The 15,632-nt window shown below is 36.2% G+C and overlaps 2 protein-coding genes and 1 long non-coding RNA gene across 9 annotated transcripts in view; 1 reads left to right on the top strand and 2 right to left on the bottom strand.

Moving 5' to 3' along the window:
• Window positions 1-15,632, bottom strand: part of LOC125260281 (zinc-binding protein A33-like) — a 100,596-nt gene that overhangs the window by 58,170 nt on the left and 26,794 nt on the right. Inside the window, exon 1 of one of the 5 annotated variants that reach the window (XM_048178568.1) lies at window positions 120-178. The exons of 3 other annotated variants lie outside the window; for them this stretch is intronic. In XM_048178568.1, the coding sequence (XP_048034525.1) occupies window positions 120-135 (16 nt within the window). In that variant the 5' untranslated portion in view covers window positions 136-178. Of the gene's footprint in view, window positions 1-119; window positions 179-15,632 lie in introns of those variants that run through there. One more of the 5 variants, XM_048178572.1, reaches the window with a different exon arrangement.
• On the top strand, window positions 4,500-7,362 carry LOC125260326. 3 transcript variants are annotated; one of them, XM_048178647.1, is made up of 8 exons: window positions 4,500-4,725; window positions 4,844-5,391; window positions 5,510-5,586; window positions 5,682-5,862; window positions 5,968-6,214; window positions 6,304-6,475; window positions 6,562-6,710; window positions 6,861-7,362. In XM_048178647.1, exons 5-8 carry the CDS (start codon window positions 6,136-6,138, stop codon window positions 7,106-7,108), a joined length of 648 nt encoding a protein of 215 aa, XP_048034604.1. In that variant the 5' UTR covers window positions 4,500-4,725; window positions 4,844-5,391; window positions 5,510-5,586; window positions 5,682-5,862; window positions 5,968-6,135; the 3' UTR covers window positions 7,109-7,362. The 3 variants fall into 3 exon arrangements, with proteins under 3 accessions (XP_048034604.1, XP_048034605.1, XP_048034606.1); XM_048178648.1 differs by having other exon boundaries at window positions 4,500-5,391; XM_048178649.1 differs by having other exon boundaries at window positions 5,510-5,862.
• Window positions 7,041-8,163, bottom strand: LOC125260355. The gene is made up of 3 exons (XR_007183022.1): window positions 8,032-8,163; window positions 7,352-7,806; window positions 7,041-7,182 (listed from the first exon to the last, which is right to left on the bottom strand). It is a non-coding gene; the product is annotated as an uncharacterized LOC125260355 (long non-coding RNA).

Below are 15,632 nucleotides of genomic sequence, written 5' to 3' on the forward strand. Positions count from 1 at the left end.
TTATTAGATATTTACTGTAGGCTATTATTAAATAAATATAATAAAATAATACTTGCCATTAGGTATATACAGTATTTTACCTTGTTAAACATATTTATTTGGTCTGATTTGATTCCTACCTGAACTAGACGCCATTACACATGCTCGTGACAGAAACTGAAAGCGAAAGTCTGTTCGGGAGACGGAAGGTGAGAGGAGAACACACCTGTTGCCTGTGGGCGTCGCTAGGACTAATCATTCGGGGCTCGAGATTTAAATCTATCTACGAATGTTTTTGGCCTGAACAGCACCTGGGCTTAAGGCAAGGCAATTTTATTTGTATAGCACATTTCATACACACTGGTAATTCATACACAATGGTAATTCAAAGTGCTTTACATAAAGAAGAATAATAAAATAGAACATAAGGAATAAAAATAACAGTAAAAACTGAGAATTTTGCTATCTGGATGGATGAGCTAGGAAGTCTTGGTGAGTTTTTTTTTTTTTTTTTGTTATTGTTGTTGTTGTTGTTGTCCGTCAGAGTGGATCTAAACGGATCTATCCATCAGAGCAATGTGCGTTCAAGTCATGTCGGAAAGATCGTATTTACGAGCAGAACCGACATGAACGCCACCACAATGTCGTAAATACCAGTGGGAAGCTCGTAATTTTCTTTAAGCTCCGATCTGTACGAGTTGGGGGCGTGTCAGTGAGAAACATGGCGAAATACCACAATACAGGTATTTAGCAGTGACATTGTCAGGCTTTTCAATTTACAACGAAGTAAGTTGATTACCAGCAAAAAATACGATAGCATCACATAAAAATGTAATACATTAAAAAAGCAACATACAACTAATGCACATTCTTTGCTCTACATTTTCTAGAAGCAGTGTTGTTATTTTGTGTAATTAATTTAGAGAAGGCACACCGCCATCACGAAAGTGACTTGAACGCACCTACCGTCGTAAACACGACTTCCCACATCGTAAATACAAACTTCCCAGGAGGACTTGAACGCACCAAGATCTAAATGGATCTTCCTCACATGACAGGACTGCTACCTGTTAAGGCACTTCATACTGATAAACAAAGCTTCGATCTCCCCTTTTACCAAGACACCTCAAACTGCACCACACAGCCATAATCCCCCTTCCGGAGATATCTTATCTATGCAACGCAGTTTAAATTTCCCCCTTTGGAAAGCATCCTGACTGTAATCCAGAGATATCTTAACCATGCACCACAGCTCAAATTTCCCGCATGGTTTGTCCCCCAAATTTTAACCTAATCACCTTCTTCCTAATTCTCCCAGCTCTTTCAACTAGACAGCAATATTTAAAATGCATTAAAAGTCAGAAATAACAAGATGATACATAAAAGATATAAAATATATTAAAAATGAAATAAAAACAGGAAAAGGAATTAAAAGAATAAAAAGATAATATGTATAAAGCAAGATGCAAACAGTTCGGACACAGCACTGTACCCAATCAGCAAATGCATAGATAAAAAGATCTGATCTCTTCTGGAAGCTGGTTCCAGTTGCGGCTGGCGTAACAGCTATGGAAAATATTATATGAATTAAGTAAATATTGCACTCAAAAAAAAAAAAAAAAAAAAAACTCTTTGAACGAACATAAAAAAATCATGGAAAGGATTTCCACATGATTAAGTTGCTTTATTTCAGCATTATGCAATTCTGTTATTCCAATTTAATGTACCTAACATTAAAGGTTTATTTTTACTCTATGCAAAATCCTTGAGTTGTGACAAAACAACTGACTAAGGAAGAATCTATGTAAAATAGTTATGTCCAACTTACTCAATTCAGCCATGGACAGTGGTTCCACATGATTGAGACAAGTAAAATCCAATAGAATCAACCATGTTAAATTAACTAGAATAAATTGTGTTCATGTAAAATAAAATAAATAAAAAAAGCAATAAATAAATAAACAAAAAAAAAATAAATTGTTTCATATACATTGATTTTTACAATTAATTCTTCTTGTTTAATTTTGTGATTTACATAACTTTTGTGATGTTCTGTGTTAGAAATCTAGATGTGATACTGGATTCATCCTAAATTGCCTTAAACAAAAACATTGTAAAGCCTAAATTGATCATAAGTCCATTGATGGCAATGCTTTTGGGAAATGCAACCCAGAGCACTACCACAGTGATTACTTTCTTATTAAAGTAGTTTAAAGGTTTGTTAGCAGGTCCTCAACCCAAGCACAAGTGCAACAATTCACCACAATGGTAACCCTAAAACTATTAATTAACAGAAACTTTTAAATACCAACATAATAGAACAGTAAACATTAAAAAGTCTTTCCATTTTCTCATCTTCCTAAAAACTGCTTAAAATAACACTTTATTTCAACATTTACACTCCTAGTTCAGCCCCTTTGCAAAGCATGATGGGAAGTGAAAATCCTGTTTGATTGAGTCCTGGTTGGGTTTACTTGATTGAAACATGTTATTCCAATATGAAAACATCAAGTTCAGTCAAAGAGTAATCGTTTCAAGTCAATTTAACATGAATCAATCACATTTAAACCAGAAACCTGATACAATGCGCACACACAACCCGTGTTCCATTCGGAAGGGCTCATCCCTATGCCCTAATCCCTTCAAAGGGTTTACCCTCCGGAGTGAGAGCTTCGAAGGCACTCGATTGAATGGGCGTTATCAGTGGTTATCAGCTCATAGATATGGGCCAGAAGGGGCCTAATGCGCCTATACTGGTAGGCTCAGATGGCTGTTATCATCCATCTACATGGTTAATCACCGATACAAATACAAGAGACGATTTCAGATCCAATCAAATCGGACGTCCACTGGATGACGCGGCATCGTTGCGGTATTTCCCGCCGGTTGATATTTTTCAGGTAAGACATGATAAAACCGAGCATTTAAACTGTAATTAATTAGTCAATAATCGAAAACAATACAGAAAATGTGTTTTAAAGGTCCCATTCTTCGTGATCCCATGTTTCCAACTTTAGTTAGTGTGTAATGTTGCTGTTAGAGTATAAATAAAATCTGTAAAATTTTAAAGCTCAAAGTTCAATGCCAAGCGAGATATTTTATTTAACAGAAATAGCCTACAACGAACGGCCTGTTTGGACTACATCCCTCTACTTCCTTCTTTAATGACGTCACTAAAACTGTGTTTTGACTAACCTCCGCCCACAGGAATACACAAAAAAAGGGGGCGTGGTCTTGTTGCGCTCCCACGGAGAAGAGCAAGAGTTGCGTTTGTAAAGTGTGTTTGTCGCCGTGTCGTCGAAACGCTGTTATTTTCATCCCGCAGTCCAATCACCTTTGTTTGGCCTTCCCAGGGACGCTGTACTTAGAAATCAGTGGTTACAATTTATGTTTAACTCGGTTCCCGAAAATTATAATCCACATGTTAAACTATGTGCAGCACATTTTACTGAGGACAGCTTCCTCAATCTCAGTCAGTTTAATGCCGGATTCGCACAAAGAATATTTTTGAAAGATGGAGCAGTTCCCTCTTTGTCTGGAGAAGGCGTTGTTTGTGGACCACAACCGGTAAGTGCATTTTATTATTTACGTTGGTGCGTTTAACAGTTTCTGTAACTTATCACACAAAGGGCAACGCTGTTTAGCTTTGTTAACTAGATGGCAATTGAAACTTATCCGACCAAAACTTTTAAAAAGTGTAGTAATTCAACCGGACACCATCGATTGTTGGTGTTTGTTATGATCAGTTTAAATTATTTGTTGATTATATCTGTTGTTTACTGTTTAACCACATGCTGCTTTAGCTGCAGCCACGCTAATCATTGTTCTATGTTTAGGCCTATGTAACGTTACCTACTGTAGTAAAGCCATGTTTGTTTCCTATTTATTGCGAAGCTATTATGCTACAGTAGTCATATATACGAAAATGTAACTGCTAAACAGTAACAAACAACAAATATCCACAGCTTTTGATGTAATAATCTATTGAAGGACCATGTTAGTAAATTTATTATAGAGAATGCATGCCTGTTTTGTCATTTTTGCTTTGTTTCTGTTGTATTCTGATAAATGTCAATTAAATATGTCATTACTGTTGAACATGGAAAATGTGTACATTGGTATTACTTCATAATTAAATACATATATGAAATATTTGTTACAGAGTTCATCTCAGCAGGGACCACGTTCCCAAGAGCTCCCTGCAACATCTTCAGTACATGAAGTTGGATGTCAGACAGACTCTGCAAACACCGAAACAGTGGCCATACAGATATCAGCAAAGATGCGATCAGTGGGCACACAACTTTCTGTTGGTACACTGAGGGATGTCCACGTAAGAAGCAAAGGTATGAAGTCTAGACATGAAATATCAGTTGTGGCACATATTTGTTTGTATTATGTTTTTATATAGAAAAATTACATGTAATTGCATGAAATACTGATTTGAATAATAATATATATATATATTACATTTAAATCAATATTTAATTATTAAAATATTTTTTGCCTTGTAGGCATTCAGGCAACAGTTTCCAGTCAGGATGTTGGCACTGAAACGATAGTAATGTTGCCGGATATCCAGATGTCTTCAACACCAGTACGTGGCTCAATATTCAGGCCAAGCAAGAGGCCTCGCCTGGAGTTAGAGGAGGAAGACGAAGAGGAACAAACAGAATCTGAGATACATGTAGAGCCACATGACTCAACATTTCATCCAGAGTCTGTCACTCAGGAATCAGAATTGTCGTAAGTTGTAAATGGTATTTGATACATTTTGACAGTAGTTAATGATGAATTTTGTTTACTAATAATAAAATTTGACATGTAATCAATTTTCTTATAAATGACCCTTCTGTTGTTTTAGAATAGATCCTGTGTCCAGCTACAGTGACAAGAAGTACATTGTTTTTGAAAGCTGCCTTAGAGAGATTTTTGAGTCATGTCCGGTTTGTAAGGCGAAATGTGATGTCCACCAAAGACAAATCGGAACTTTTGTTACATTCACCCAGCTTTGCGATAAATGTCAGCATTACAGACGGTGGCAGAGTCAGCCCATTGTAGGGAGTACCCCATTGGGGAACCTGCAATTGTGTGCTGCTACATATTTTCTGGGAGGGTCCTTTTCAAAACTACAAAAGGTATTTCATTATTTATTGTACTTGATTTAATACTACATTTAGTGTTATTATTATGTACATTTTCTTAATGTTTTTTTATCAATGTTATTTTCAAAGATTTTCAAGGCCATGCAGCTCCAAACTGTGCAATATGGTACTTTCCGGAGACATGCAAGAAATTTCATAGAGCCTACCATCATCCACAAGTGGAACATAGATCAGCAACATGTTATTCAGCAGCTGAAAGAGAGGGGAAAACTTGCAATAGCAGGAGATATGCGTGCTGACTCACCAGGTAGATGTAGAGAAAAAAATGTGTATATATACTGCTTATTTAATAGCTTCTTATAATATTTATAGTGCTGAAGTTCTCAACAATGTTATGCCTATGATTATTATTTTGTGTTACATAGGGCACTCTGCCAAATTTGGAAGTTACACATTGATGCATATGGAAACCAACTCAATTGTGGATCTTCAACTAATTCAGGTCAATAATTGAATAACATGTTTTAAACTTGTTGCTTTTTTTAAATTTGTTAACATTTGTATATTCATATTTGCATTCCATGTGTCTATTGACAGAGCAACGAGGTAGGTGGTAGTTACCACATGGAAAAGGAGGGTTTAAAGCGAAGTCTGGATAAGCTGGAATCCTGTGGTTTGGTGGTTGACTACATAGTCACTGATCGCCATCCACAGATTCAAAAGTACCTGAGGGAACGCAACATCACTCAGTACTATGATGTGTGGCACTTCGAGAAAGGTAAAAATCAATCTATTTTTCTTTAAATATAAAGTTGATAACTGGTGTTTACAGTTTTATTACTATCCATCAATAAATATTTCACTTCTGTTTAACTTTTCATAGCTATGTCAAAGAAACTTCTGAAGCTTTCACAAAGTAAAGACTGTGAGGTGCTGAAGAAATGGTTGAAAAGCATCAAAAATCATCTCTACTGGAGTGCAACTACCTCTGTTTCTGGACCGGAAAAGGTGGCAAAGTGGACATCACTTCTTAATCACATGCAGAACACCCATGTTCACGACAACCCCGTTTCCTAAATGTGAACACCAAGACAAGACTTCAAGGGATAACAAAAAATGGTTTGAAAAAGGTATGTCTACATAGAGGGTTCATTCATGTACAGTTTACTGTTCAAATGTAAAAAAAAAAATTAAGGTTTGATGTGTGTGTTGTATACAGGGTCAGTGTCAATCCGCAAAGTGGAGAAAGTAACGTGCAACAAGAGAGTTCTCAAGGACTTTGAGAAACTCAGTCACCACTTTCAAACGTCGACACTGGAGGCATTCCACAGCCTGGTTATTCGTTTTGCACCCAAAAACGTAGTTTTCTTTTATATAGGAATGTTGTGCAGGTAATTTTGTTTATGGCATCAAAATAACGTGAAGTTATATTTATTACGGTCTAATAATGATTTTACTTATCCTTCTATGATTGCAGGTTGTATCTCGCAGCCATGCACTACAATGAGAATGCCCAGCGTCCACAGACAACAACAAAACAAGGAGAGGCTGTTTTCAAAATCGCTTTTCCGAAGTCAAAACAAGGGGAATGCACAGCCAAGCCTGTGAAAACAGACCCAACATTTAGTAAGTTGGAAAACTTTATTTTAAAAAATTAAGACAACAAAGTTATTCAATACAACAGATTTTTACCAAAATGTAACAACACTAATATAACATGAACAAAATATAATTTTAGTCAGTACTTTCACAATCAGTTTTACATTTGTCTCTCAGACTATGTTGATGACCTGATGAGTCTTCTACTACACGAAGTCATTGTGGACCCAACACCATATGTAGAAGAACTACATCAGATCACCATTCCACCTCCCCTGTCATCAGAGTTTGAAAAACCCTGCAAGGAAGATGTCATTGCCCGCCATGTTTCTCGGTTTAGTCAAGGGGTGGCCGGAATCCAACGTACTGTCCAGCTGGATCAGGAAACTCCTGGCGTATCCGGTGAACTACACAAGACGGGATGACGACCCTCACATGCCGTCCTAAGTAGCCCCAGCACCAGCTGACAAAACTGCGATATGCCACATAACGGAAACGCCTATGGCATTGAACCAAAAAGACAAAGTAAACAAATGGTTCATTAACATCATGTGTACATATGTTTGTAAAAAATACATTTTTTTTAAACATTTTATTATTTTTATTATTCTTATATAACTAAAGTTATTATACATTGTTTAATTTTATTATATTTAATAAAAACATACTCTTCTTCAGTTCTTCTCCTCACTTGTCCGTAGTCAGCTCTGTAAATATTGTTTATGTTTTGTAAGGCATATGGGTTTAAGCAGTTTGCTTCAAAGCCGGGGTGATGAACCATACATGTAGGAGGGTCTGCAATCTGCATCATTCGTCGACAAACCTATACATTGATGTGAGGCATTAATAATTTAATGTGCAGTCACGTAAAATTCAACTTTTAATAAATAAATTATTTTAATACATGGCAACGATTTCTTTTACGCAACATGGCAGCTTTTAAGGCTATATTTATGGTGAAAATAAAGTGTATTTATATAAAGTTGTTTGGATGAAAACAATTTCAAATGAACTATACACAACAAAAAATTATTAAATTAGGAGGTGTTACAGTACTTTTTGTATTTCTTTGCAGCAGATGTTTTCCTCCGTTGGCATTTTGTCACAATTACCACATGTACACCTATAAAACATATTACTAATCAAAACTCGTGCTCGTGTAACTAAGGTAGGAATAAACAATGCACTTATTTTAAAAATTCAACAACACCATCGTTAATTCAACAGATGGACAAAACCATATACCACAAGCTTTTATAACAGTTTGTAATATTTAACATTACAATTTAACCAATTCAAGGTAACAGCCATACGTAAAAGTATGACAACTACTAAATAAACAGCTTACCATTGTGACATCCTGCAAAAGACGTGTTTGCACAGGTTCTACTCGATCCTCTTCATCTATGTTCTCCGGGTCTGATTCCGGCTCAAATTGATAAGGTAAAATTGAAGACATGTTTACGATAACACTGAGCGCGTGCATCTCCCCGTTTGGTAAGAGGCGTGACCTTTCCGGGCAAGGAGCGCTCAGAGCTGTCGAATCACAACAGAGGAACCGCGGGCGCAATCAGAACTCGTTACGTATTTCTGAAGGAGGGACTTCATAGAACAAGGAAGTCATCAGCCCGTTTTTATGACAGTGGAAACAGCGGTATACAGATAAGTAAATTATGTGAAAAATACTGTGTTTTTTTACACGCGAAACATGAACACATGTTGTATTGCACACTATAAATACAATCAAAGATTCAAAAAACCACGAAGAACGGGACCTTTAAGGTGGCGTACATGAGATAACCGTGTTATATATTACTTGCTTTATGTGAGCATTAACGTTGCTAATTAGCATGTTTTACGTGTCTAATGGGGTAATTTAGTTTAATAGTTCAACATTATTGTTTAATTGTTTTATTATGTAATGTTTATAAATATAATAGAGTCTGAGATCGATTCGTTAATCTGAGATCGATTGCTTTGCTTATGTCACGGTCTCTCACACGGTATCACGAGAGTTTCTCCATGCGGGCGAACGTTATGAAGTGAGATCGCGAGAGTTGGCTCGTACGAGTAAACGCCATCACTGAGAGCATCATTCATCATCTCGTGTTATCATTTTCCCTGTTTATTTCTCAGGTAACGGATCAATAAAGTTAATATAATGCATTTAGAAAACGAGTTTGAATGTTAATAACGTGTATGTAATAGTAAAATTTTTACTATTTTTTTTTTTTTTTACTAAGTGTGTTCGTGCATGTTTATGCACAGAGCACATGGTAGTTGGGCCTTGCGTAATGTTAAAGGGTCATGAAACCCCAAAACACTTTTTTTGAGATGTAAACAGATATGTATAGGCTGCACATCATTGAAAACGCTAAAGGTATCATTAATGTTATTCATAAGTGAAAAATAGTTATTTTTGCATTTTTCAGAGCGATTTCTGTCTTCCGGTTTGAAAAGCTGAGTCGGAGCAACGTCACAAAATCTGACGTCATCGTGTAGCCTACTTTCGGCCCAAGCATGGGCATGGTCGAACATGCTGACGTAGACCGTTTCAAGCGATTCTCGACATATATTCATGACATAAAGCTCATTCAATCCAATCACTGCGCTGTAGTATGCATACGATTATAATTGCAGAATTATGCATGAGGAAGTGTCGCTTCTCTCGCCTCGGTCTCTTGTCATTCAGAGACATATCGTTGGTTTCCTCAGTGCTACAACACAATGTGTTTTCCTGCGACGCGACCAGAGCAGAGGTTTGTGTGCATGTGGATTGTTTTGCTGTAATCTACCAGCACAAATGGAAAATATGTTCGCATGAGATTGCATTACAGCAGATAATTCAAATGTCACAAAAGTGCGGCTCATTCTCCTCTGCCTGCTCTGCGTTCAAACACGCGAGCCGTAGGCTGTTTCCCTCAGCACAGCAGCACATGAGCGTTGTTTGTATTTTGCTCGCAATACGGTCAGAACTGGAGTTTGAATACGAACACATGAAAAATATGATTGTTGTTATGATATACACACGGAGTGCGCATATGATTGGTTTCTGCACGGAGCTCTGCGATGAGTTTAATAACACTAGCCACGTGACACATAGCTCATACAGAATAAAGTATCCGTGTTTAAAGTTTTTATTTCACACATTCTCCTGCACCAAACATTAACCAGCACGGTTATGCACACATATTTCATCAAGTCTTCCTTAAATGGAATATGAATTATATAAAATGAATTATACTTTATTAAATAATAAACTGGACACTGGTACAGTGGTGTAGCCTACCTGAACGCGACGACACGTCTATTCTAATAGACAAAAGACTGATTTTGAGACTGCAGTGCTCATAAACGTAATCAAAGTAACCTATTATTAGCCCTATTAAATATTATTTCACATTTCTCCCTTGTGCTTGGGAGTTTGTTGTCATTTTCTCCGTGCTCATATATTAATATTCATTATTCTGTATAAAGAGTGTGTTGTATGTCTGTGCCTCATTGGTTGTTCTCTCCCCTCTTCTCCCCCTCTACACTCCCACTTTTCCAGAGCTTTACACGCCCATTTTCAGACTTTTTCCAGCTCAGAGGTGTGAACGACCAGGCTAAAACAGGGGGGTTTCATGACCCTTTAATATCTCTTTACCTAACTTTTTTTGTCTCCCTCTACTAGACGAATCCGGCGTTTTTGTCTCTGCGGAACAAAAGTGGGCGTTTCTTTATTTGCGGGTGTTTTCAATCTGGTGGGTGTTTATATATCATGCAATGAAAATGACCCCCTTCACCCGAAGCCATCCCTAAACCCTACCCACAATCTGACGTCAGCAAATCAGGTAACGCTCTCAAAACGCCTCTCTGCCCATCAATAATTAATGTCCTGCAGAGACCTGTACTTGTTTTCAGAAGGTGAATCACGTTTCAAGCACTGATTTTCAGCTTCAATGTGATGACATAAAAAAGACAGACTAACGCAAAATAATGGCAAGAAAACTCATGTGCGAGACGGTTGCACGCGCACGCAGCGCGCTCAGTGTAGTCAGGTTCATTAACAAATGACTCTTATGAACCGATTCTTTGTGAGTCAAAAACACACAGCGCAGACAAGTTCACTTACGAAATGTTATTCAATTTTGATCAGAAAATTACTGCTTCTCGACTAACTCAGAATTCATCTGAGAAATGTAATTAGGGCTGGACGACCTAAAATCAAAACCTCGATTAATTGAACATTTTATCTCGATTACGATTAATGAACGATTATTTTGTTTATGTTTTTTTTTTTTTTGTCCTCATAGTTCACTGACAAAGTCTATACTGTAAATATGCTTTACTATTAAAAGGTGGGATATTTTTTCCTATTGAAAGAGTGACCTGACATAACAGCTCACTATCAGCAGTTATTTTATCTATGGTTCGTAAAATTTCTTACAGATTTCTGCTCGTTGCAAATCAGATAAAGATAAATGAGTACAGTACCAGTACATAATGAGAGCGATTGCGTGTGTGAATTAGTCATACCGTCTCTCTATTAAATGTGAAGCTGTGGGTTGTAAATAGTTACTTCAAAAGTAGAAAAATATATGCTATAATAAGTTTTGAGTTTCTAAGCTACTTGTTTGAAAAATAAAACATTTGCTGTGTTGTCTTTTAAATTATATAGAAAGATCCTTTCTTGTATTAAATGCTGTTCTTCTACACACCATGATAATCAATAAACAACTGTTCATATTTACATTGTTATAATAGATTTTATGAATACACTGGAATATGTGGTATTCACTTTATTTTATAGTCCTGTTTCACATGTACATACTATATACTTCTTGTAGTAATTACAATAACAGGATAATAACTAAGTACCAGTCCTGAACCGACCCCTAATCCTTACCAGTTACCTTATATTATACAGTACTTTCTTGGTAAGTACACTGTAAGTACATTGAAAGTGCATCCGAATGTGCCACCATAAATATTTCATGTTATCCACTATCTGTGTTTGACTGACATGAAACATTTTGAGGAATTTGTACTGCTCATGTAGCCTACATTTACAGTACAACTAGGGAAAAACTTTGTACTTTGTACTGATGACGATGAAGAGAGAAATTCTTTTATTTCCTTTTATTAAACAGCTTAAACAGTCAACTTAAACTTGTCCTTAAAGGGATAGTTCAACCAAAAATGAAAATTCTGTCTTTATTTCCTCACTCTAAAGTTGATCCAAACCTATATTCATTTCTGTCTTGTTCTGAACACAAAAGATTTTGAAGAACGTGGATAACCAAACATTTGCTGCTACCATTTGACATCCATCGTATTTTCTTTCCTATCACAGAACTCACTGGGATCAGCAACTGTTTGTTTACCCACATTCATTCAAAATGTTCAACAGAAGAAATTTATTCAGTTTTAAAACAACTTGTGAGTAAATAATGACAAAATTTCCCTTTTTTTTAATTTCTTTAAAAAAGTAGCTTACAGTAGCTTTAACAAGAAACTTATGAATTAGTATTTTTATCTTCATCCATTTGAAATGTCTGAAAGTCTGTCATTCTTTTTTTCTTTTATAATGCGTTACCTCTTAAGGTAACACATTACTTTTTTTAATAATATAGGGAAATGAATTTGTACTGCTCAGTCACTGGCAAAATAGTAAAACCAACATGAAAAAGATTTGTGATCAAATCATGAATCGTGATATTTTTGCCATATCACCCACCCATACTTATTAATAAGAATATTATGCAAATTATGTTAGTTACCCCCACTCTACCCTAAATTCACAATTGTGAGTTAAAAAGTCAGAATTGCGTCATTATAAAGCCACAATTGTGTCTCAGAATTGTAATGTATATAAATTGCAATTCTGATTTTCTTTCTCAGAAGTGCTCATTTATATCTCTCAATTTTGACTTTTTTTCTCAGAATTGCAAGCTTATATCTATAATATATTGTATATATTCTGTAAGAGGTTGCCCTAGGTGGGGATTGAACCTGGATCTCTGGTGTTTAAAGGGACTTCGGTAAAGTTGGTTTTATATTCGCACATTTTGACTTCTGATAAATTCAGACTTTCCAATAAATGTGCAATAAATTAATGTTTGTGAATTTTAAGCAGCAACATGATATTGACAACCAACAATTGTCAACTTACAACATTTTTCACAGTCGATCAAAATAGGCAAGTATTGTTTTAATGGCATATTTACTTGTGAATGTCCACTGAATGTCCAATGTAGTGTGATTAAAAAGGCTAATGAATACGAATGTGCGAATATAAAACCAACTTTACCCAAGTTTTAAAGGGTGAGTGGTTACTCACGGAGCGAAATCCCCACAGTTAAACTCAATAGCAAAAGATCAATAGAGCAAGGAGACTTGAGTCATCAAAAAATAAGTAATCTTTACTAGAACAACAAAAAGGTAAAAAATACAAATAAACTAGGAGAGCCAAGCTTCCATAAAACTAGTGATGGCCGATTTCGAAACACGTGCTTCATGAAGCTCCGAAGCTTCATGAAGCTCCGAAGCTTCATGAATCATTTGTTTCGAATCAGTGATTCGGAGCGTGTATCAAACTGCCAAAGTCACGTGATTTTAGTAAACGAGGCTTTATTACGTCATCACTGTTTCGAAACATTTCAAAACAGTTTGAAATTTCAGTGGTTCACCGGTAGAGGGCGATGATAAAGTTAACCCATAAATCATTCAGATTCACTGAGAACTGTTGAAAAAGTGTCTGTGGGTTTTACCTGATCTCTGATCAGTTTTATAAATTTGTAGATGTTTTAATTAGACATTAGAATAGTCAAAATAAATAATGGTAGTTATTCTCTTATTTGCCTGTTTAGCTTGAGCCATGGAACAGAGAAACAAGCCTTGAAAATTGATAAAAGAACACATATATATACAGACACAATATATTTAATCTTATTAGATTATTAGTTATTTGCATTTGATTGGTTTTACTCTCAATAAAACATTTGCAATAGATTTGTAAAAGGTGTTTTTACTGCATGTTTAGTGTGAGTTTTGTTGCATTTACACTGTTCTGACCACTAGGTGTCACCGTGGAGTCGGGTGTCAGATTGTTTCGAAGCCTCGAAACATCACGGCACATTTGATTCAACTGCTTCAGTGTTTCACGAAGCCTCGCTCTGCCCATCACTACATAAAACAGAGAAAATATAACAGACATGAGGGTCCAAAAATATATATAACAAGAGCTACACTTAACTTGAGGCAGCAGGAAACTCAGGAAGACTGGTTCAAGAATGAACACAATGGCAGGGATCAAACACAGGTGTGGGAAATCAGAGCTATGAGCAGGATAATGAACATAATAGGGGTAATGGCGCCCCCTTCTGGAGTGGAGATACTAGAGTTCATGATGTAAGCGCCATCCACAGTTCTGGAGGAAGCATGACATAGAGGGCTTAAGGAGAGCGACCCCTACTGGCCAGGATGAAAATAGCACTCTGGAGACAAGACCTTTACATATTCTGACTTTATTAGACACAATTATATAATTTATAACATATATTTTTTTTTCACTATTTTTACAATATTCTCTCTATATTATAATGTTTTTACTCAAGTAATGATTCATAAAAAATGAAAACCAAAACTAGTGTGGAAATATTGTTGACATTAGAGCTGCAAATAGTTTTAATATACTTCCAACATTAATGTATAAATGGTTCTGTACCTCTTCCGGGTTAAAATGGATGCAAATGCAATAGGAGGGTTAAAATGTTAAGTACTGTCAGAGGTCTTCATGACGCTCCATATGCTGGGATGTGAATTTGATAGGTGCTTGATATAAAATAACAGTGCTTTAAAAAGTCCTTGAATCTGGTGTTCATGAAAGAGTGGGAACTCTGGTTAAAGTCTACTGCTAATTTCTGCTCAACTGGCACTTTGCAACAACACAGCCTTGTTTCTGCAGCGACTTTAAGCATGTTTCCTACTACAACGTCAGACATTTTCATTTTACGTTGAGTGAGAAAGTCACATAAACCACTTGAAATCCGATCAGAGCGTCAGACTGAGACGGATTTCCAGAAATGCGATTTGAATAGGATTCCAAACCACATATGAATATAGCTCAAAACAGATTTGTAGAAATCACATTTCATGTCGTTTCTGGCTGTTCAGACTTGCTAAATCTGATCGGATTTCAATCGGATATGCACAAAAATTGGATTTGGACTGACAGTCTGAACGAGGCTAAAGACTACATCCAGATCAGAACGATGATGAAAACACAGATGGAGCAGATCGAGTCCATCAACAGTCCTGAAGCTCTGGATCATTCTGTTCATTCAGTAACTTTAGGCAGTTTTGAACTTATATGCTGTTTAATGTTGAAGATCACGTGATTTTACATTTGCGCGAGCAATCTTTTCTGCTGCTTCTTCTTCGCCTGTATTTTGATCTAGAGATTCTGCACTGGAAGATGTGTAATAGCGCCCCCTACCATATAAAACACTGATAGCCTGAAAATTCAGTCAATGGAGGGAAAGAGTAAAGTAGATTTGAAGTAAATCCCAGTGGACGAGCCTACACAAAAATTCAGATACTCAGAATTAGGAACATATGTGTTTTCTTTATAAATCAATATTTCCAAACAATGTAAGTTTATAAGACACTACCTAAAACTATTTTAATAGGAATAGGTAGTGACTTTATCAAATGTTTACAGAACAAGCGGGAACCCAGTGTGCCTGTTGCTTTCTCTATTTCTGTTTTATTACGTGATAGAAAGCCTAAGGCTGTCTCAAACCGTTTGGCAAACCCATTTAATCTGCTACCTATTACACGTCAAACTAAGATTACTGTAGAGACAGAAAGTAAGACTGTTAAGTTAGCACTTTTAAACATCCGCTCACTTAAAAATAAATCACTTATAGTCAATGACTTAATAACCACAAACAACCTAGATTTTAT

This window comes from Megalobrama amblycephala, linkage group LG24 (assembly GCF_018812025.1).
Source record: "Megalobrama amblycephala isolate DHTTF-2021 linkage group LG24, ASM1881202v1, whole genome shotgun sequence".
NCBI lineage: Eukaryota > Metazoa > Chordata > Actinopteri > Cypriniformes > Xenocyprididae > Megalobrama > Megalobrama amblycephala.

Excerpts from the sequence above, each read along its gene's own strand:
- LOC125260326 (XM_048178648.1), top strand. The coding sequence starts at position 6,136 with ATGTTCACGACAACCCCGTTTCCTAAATGTGAACACCAAGACAAGACT. Across the intron at positions 6,215-6,303 it reads CAAAAAATGGTTTGAAAAAG|GGTCAGTGTCAATCCGCAAA; the intron begins GTATGTCTACAT and ends TGTTGTATACAG. Across the intron at positions 6,476-6,561 it reads TATATAGGAATGTTGTGCAG|GTTGTATCTCGCAGCCATGC; the intron begins GTAATTTTGTTT and ends CTATGATTGCAG.